Consider the following 6,393-nt stretch of genomic DNA (forward strand, 5'->3'; position numbering starts at 1 on the left):
TTTATTTAATGTTTACATGATTTTCTTGTAGATTTATGGTAGATCCAAATGACAGAAAGATCCCCTATCCGGAAAACCCCAGGTCCTGAGCATTTTGGATAACAGGTCCCATGCCTGTATAAACAACTTTCCATTATACATTTAAATGTTTTTAGAGTTGTTTGCAAGTGTAATGTCACAGGGGACATTTTGTCTTTTGTGTGAAGTTGCTTCCCATGCAAATAACAAAATATTGCAGTTTCACAAAAAGTTCACCAATGCAAAACACAAATTTGAAAATACCTTTCATTATACAGACTATACAGATGATTTTGTGTACAGCTTGTGGCCACCATCAGTAATCTAGTTAGCAGGGCCATCCCCCATGGAGTCACAATTATTAGTTTATCAGTCAACCTGTCCCCCTGAATGGTGGGCCCTGCCAACAAGTAAACTGGGGCAACAATGTAAAAAAATGCCTGGCCATACCCAAGTTATGTCGAAAAATCTGCCCATGAACCACCCAAACCCTGTGCTTTTCCTCCCACAGACCCCTGACTGAAATACCCTTGTACAATTGATGGCAGCCATAGTAAAACCTACTGTTGGGAATGGACATCATTCACTTTGCTATCCATAAATGTATTTCCAGTTAAGGATAAGAAATAGACCTACAGTATATAGTATAAAAAAGGCTAATAAAGACAGGTAGGAGAACCCTCTGAATATACAGAGTGTGATTCCTAATACTAAGAAGGCTTATATGATAGAGTAGAAAGGTTATAAATATGTATTTGGGCTTTTTATTATAAATAGTATCTTACAGCAGTACAAATTAAACAAATGAAATAAATTAATCTCTCTGAAGGAAAAAAGTGCTTTTCTTGAAAATACAGTCAGTCGCCATTATAGATTTGTAAAAGAGGGCTTTAGTTCATTCATAAGTTAGCAACAGCTTTATAGACCTCAAAGGTTTGAAAATTATATAAAGTTGTAAGGATTTGCATCCAACATGGAGGTAATTTCAGTTGTTAAGAAAGTCCAGTGTGAGAGGTAACAGGTCATTGAAGGCATCAATTCACTTGAGTAGAAATAACCATGAAACTTGTAATTTACATAAAAGGCATTTAGTTCTCCTCCACTGCATTAAACTATGATCTGTGACGGTAAAGGTTTTAATTATCACAAATTTCTTCCTCTTCAGAGTCACTGTCGCTGTCTGTCTCCTGGTACAGAGATATTGTAGCTTGAACAGGGAAATGTCTCAATAATTCTTCGGCTTCCTGATACATGAAGTCATAGCACCTTGATTTGGGCCAAAATAACCTGCACGAGAAGAAGAAAAAGTGTTACCCTTGTACAAAGTAACCAAAGCTTAAATCAATACCTTCACTATCCTAGTTTTCATTCCCAGTGAACAGTTACATACATAATTCATTGTTAATTTACAAGTCTGTGGTTTCCTTTAGTGTCTTGGACAAAAGATGGCATCCTCATCTGAAAGTTTTTTTTCTGCTTAATCTGTATACCAGTCAGTTTCCCATTAAGTTCATTTTGTTCCTATACATGGGCCAAGAATTAAATATTGGTCAGTCTCTGTATGGACACCGTAAAGGGGTGGTTCACCTTTAAGTTCACTTTTATTATGTTATAGAATAGCCAATACTAATCAAATTTTCAATGTGCCTTCACTTTTTCTTTTTTAAATATATTTTTTAATTATTTGCCTTCTTTCTTCTTGCATCTTCTTTCCATCTTTCAAATGGGGGGTCAATGATCCCATCTAAAAAACTAATGTTCTTTAAAGCTACATATTTATTGTTATTGCATGGTTGCTAGGGTAAGCTGGACCCTAGTAACCAGATTGCTGAAATTGCAAACTGGAGAGCTGCTGAATAAAAAGCTCAATAACTCAAAACCACAAATAATAAAAAATGAAAATCAACTGCAAATTATCTCAGAATATCACTCTCTACATGATGGTGAACAACCCCTTTAAGGGTAATGGCACACAGAGATGTTATGAGTGCTATAATCATCACATTTTTAAAGGACCAGTACATCAATTTTTTTTTTAAAATTCGTTAGTATAGACAAATGAAACTTTGAAATCGCTAAGTCTTTATTAAGAAATAACTTACCGAAACTACGCTTTCGCTCCTCTTCAGAAAAGGTGACAGGGCGACGATCCATCGTGTGGCGCTCAATTTCTCCTCCCTGGCTATCTCCTATAAGGAAGGCAGGGAGGATAAATTGAGTGCAGCACAATGGATTGTAGCCCTGACGCCTTTTCTGAAGAGGAGGGAAAGCAGAGTTTCGGTAAGTAATTTATTGATAAAGACTTAGCAATTTTAAAGTTTCATTTGGCTTTGTGGTTTTTTATTGTCGTATACTTAAAAAATTTGATGTTACTGGTCCTTTAAGGAGCCCAAAAAAAGAAGAGCTACAGCACAAAAAACAGCCCACCATAGACTTATACCAAAATACCCTGAGAGGCTCTTGGTTTTAAGGCAATGTTATGTGTATGTTTAAATGCTGTAAGAGGATCCAACATGTCTGCAATTAGCCTCAGAACACTTTTTTCTGGGAAAGTTTTGAAGTGTGAGTTAAATTTCACAAGTACTTACTTAACGGGATGTTGAAAAGCTGGAAGTTTCCCTTTGTCATTCATGTAGGACTGGTTGTCACTGTAGAACTAGAAATATGAACAGATACATTAATAAATATGGCAGAAAAAATGATTTTTTACCAGACGTACTAACTTGCACATGTGCATTTGCATTTGCCAGTAGCACTAACTGGCAATTTGTTTTGAACAGCCTACTACAAGTGGGTAACAAATGGCAAAGAACTGATTGTGCACCTATGTTATGCACTGCAGATAGCATATGTTTGTTTTTTTTTACCTTATTCTTAACTTTTCACAGATTAAGACAACCAACATTTTGTATTACAAGATCCAGAAGTTTCAAACAAAGAGGAAGAAGAGAGAAAAGGAAAAACATAAGAAAAAGGGGCAAAGAAAAATGTTACCAGGCCTTTCATAATATCTAATGTGACCAGATGTCAGTAAAAATTGGGAGATCATCTTCTAGTCATTCTTTCCATTGCATATATTTGACTTATATTTTGCACATGTATCTAATTACAGTTTATAGACATAAGATGCTGTGTGGCCCTGTGGGCAACCATTGAAGTTGATTGGGGCAAAAAGGCACATGTTCATGTAGCAGATAAACTGGTTATGTGAGAAAAAGCGACAGATTATTATTACAGCAGAACCCCCCATTTTACGTTTTTCAGGGGACCAGACAAAAATGGCATAAAATCCGGGAAAATTGGAAATCAGGGAAATGTATTATGCATAATATATACTGTAGGTGGGAAGAAAAAATAAAATATAAAATGAAGGAAAGCTTAGAAACAGGAAACGTAAAAATTGAGGTTTCACTGTACTATTATTATTAAAATATTCTGCAATGATATCTAATACATGGGTGTATACATGGAACATACGTATTACATACAAAAACAGCCAATGACTTATAAAATACTTTAAAAAAATTTTCCCCAATACCGTAGGCTCTGTAATTCATCTACAGCTAAACAGAAATGTTAGTTGTTTTTTTTACAAGACACAACAAACACTCTATGAAAACTAGAAAAGGATAAGACACCACCTGAGGTTGTTTTGCTATCATATTCAGGTATGAGATCCATTATCTGGAAACCCGTTATCCAGAAAGTTCCGAATTACGGAACGACCATCTCCCATAGACTCCATTATGATCAAATAATCCAATTTTTTTTTAATTATTTCCTTTTTCTCTGTTATAATATAAAACAGTACCTTGTACGTGATCCTAACTAAGATATAATAATCCTTATTGGAAGCAAACCCAGCCTTTTGGGTTTATTTAATGTTTACATGATTTTCTAGTAGTCTTAAGGAGTTAAGATCCAGATTAAAGAAAGACCCGTTATCTGGAAAGCCCCAGGTCCCGAGCATTCTGGATGATAGGTCCCATACCTGTACCAATAATAGCAAAACGTTGCTAGCATTACAAAATAATTGAAATGGAAAGAAATGGGTTACCTGCTGCAGCACTACTGGTGAGTTCTGCACATTCACATGTGTCCCAGGAGCATCATGCCAAGGTCTCCACACTGGCCCATGACTGGAATAAAGTACAATAAGCACATTTGATTCCTTTTGGTAAAACCAGTGGTTTCACAGAGATACACTTTAACATAAAAGCCATATTTAAATGAGCCATACAAAGCAAACCATAGAAACCCTATAATACAGTTGGCAGCCACTGTGTTTTGAGATAACTTTTAGTATGATGTAGAGAGTGATAATCTGAGACAATTCGCAATTCGTTTTCAGGTTTTATTATTGAAGGCTTTTTGAGTTATTTAGCTTTTCATTCAGCAGCTTTTCAATTTGCATTTTAAGCAATCTGGTAACTAGGGTCCAAATTACCCTATACAAAATTCGGGGGGTTGTGGAAGCACTCTTAAGGCTAAATTAAATTATATTTAAGTATAGTGGAAGTGCTACTTACAATGAACTTCCCTGGGCCCCTGTCTCATAAGTAATTCAGTATAAATGCAAGTGCATGTGTTTAAGGACAGGGGTTTTTAGTATACACACACTGAATACAGGTAATGCTATTATGCAGAGAACTAATGGTGGCCATATACGGGCAGATAAATCTGCCGATATCGGTCGTTTGGACCGATTTGACAGCTTATCTGCCCGTGTATGGGGGCTTCCGACGGGTCTTCCCGATCGATATCTGGCCACGATATCGATCGGGAAGGTTGGATTTTTACCCGACTGACCCATCGGAGCCCCTTGGCGCATCGTAATTCGATCGTTCGGCCATACGGCCGAACGTTCGCATTACCCCCGATATAGCCATGCAGTTAGTGGCATATCGGGGAAAGATCCGCTCGTTTGGCGATCTTTGAGTCTATGGCCACCTTAAGTCTTTTTATACTAGGACCTGAGGTAAACAAGTTAGGGACCGCAATATGGGGTTTACCTTGACGTAGTATGGTGACTTTTCAACTTTATGATCATAACTTTGTAACTAAAAACCCCTGTTTTGTAAACACATGCACTTGCATTTATACTGAATTATTTATTAGACAGGGGACCAGGGAAGTGCATCGTAAGTAGCACTTCCATTATACTTAAATATACTTTAATTTAGCCTTTAGAGTGCTCCCACAACTCCCGAATGTTGTATATCCAAATGACCCTAGCAACCATGCATTGATTTGAATAAGAGACTGGAATATCAATAGGAAAAAGGCCTGAATAGAAGGATCAGTAATAAAAAGTAACAATACATTTGTAGCCTTACAGAGCATTTGTTTTTTAGAAGGGAGTCAGTGACGCCCATTTGAAAGCTGGAAAGAGTCAGAAGAAAAAGGCAAACAACTATACAAAATAAATAATTAAAACCAATTAAAAAGTTGCTTAGAATTGGCAGTTCTATAACATAATAAAAGTTAATCACCTCTAATAACATAACAGTGGCCTGTAACCAAGAGATCCATCATCCCAGACCCACACACAAAGCTATTGGCTCAAACTCAATCCCATGTGTACTACTGGACATCCATATGGAAGACTTTTAGCTACCCTAGGCAGTCCTTGTATTCAATAATAAGCAGCGCAGACAAACCTGCTGTGACTAGCGCCTGACGCACTAGTACTTGACGCCGACGCGCAGCTCCTCTGTTGGTTTGGCTCCATTGTACAACCTTTCGGTCTTATCTCCGTCTTGAGTTCACCGACTCTCTGCAACTTGTCCTCAGGAACTTGGGACTTTTATCAAGAGCACTGGAATGCAATGCCCTTGCGACCGAGGACGACATCAGTGAGGTGACAAAGTAACCTTTGCGTACACATGGGCAGGTGTGAATGTGCGCACCCACAGAGCTGGGACACGTGCTGCTGCCGCGGCAGATGGTACAGATGGGGGGGGGACTGCGCTCCTGCTGCCACCATTAACTCTCACCCTCCCAGTCCCCACGCTAATCTGGCGCGACTCTTTACTGGCACGGTCCAAGAAATGATTGTTGTTTTCATAGTATGGTCGTATTAGATTAATTGCAGTATTGCCGAATTTGACCGTTTTGTGTCCCTGATATGACGTATGCTATTGACGGCTAGCAGTGAAATGGTTAAGGGGGTACATAAAATAGGCGATATCACTGCAGTCACTGCGTAGGACAGAGCTTTTCACACTATTTTGTTTCAAGCCTTCTATGAGGTATAATATTTGACCATAGTACCCCTTGTCTCATGAGAGAGGGGGTCATCGTTAAACCATTCTTTCTCTCTCCCCCTACCACTCCTGTGCCAGCTGCTCTGTGCCCACCACTAACTCACCTAAT

At 38.2% G+C, this 6,393-nt stretch overlaps 1 protein-coding gene across 1 annotated transcript; it reads right to left on the minus strand.

The window, feature by feature from the left end:
* Positions 1–333: 333 nt before the first annotated feature.
* Positions 334–6,137, minus strand: ripply2.1.L (ripply transcriptional repressor 2 L homeolog). The gene is made up of 4 exons (XM_018263427.2): positions 5,679–6,137; positions 4,076–4,157; positions 2,607–2,674; positions 334–1,305 (listed from the first exon to the last, which is right to left on the minus strand). The coding sequence occupies exons 1-4, from the start codon at positions 5,747–5,749 to the stop codon at positions 1,155–1,157; spliced, it is 372 nt and encodes a 123-aa protein (XP_018118916.1). The 5' UTR covers positions 5,750–6,137; the 3' UTR covers positions 334–1,154.
* Positions 6,138–6,393: the final 256 nt, after the last annotated feature.

Source organism: Xenopus laevis, chromosome 5L (genome assembly GCF_017654675.1).
Source record: "Xenopus laevis strain J_2021 chromosome 5L, Xenopus_laevis_v10.1, whole genome shotgun sequence".
NCBI lineage: Eukaryota > Metazoa > Chordata > Amphibia > Anura > Pipidae > Xenopus > Xenopus laevis.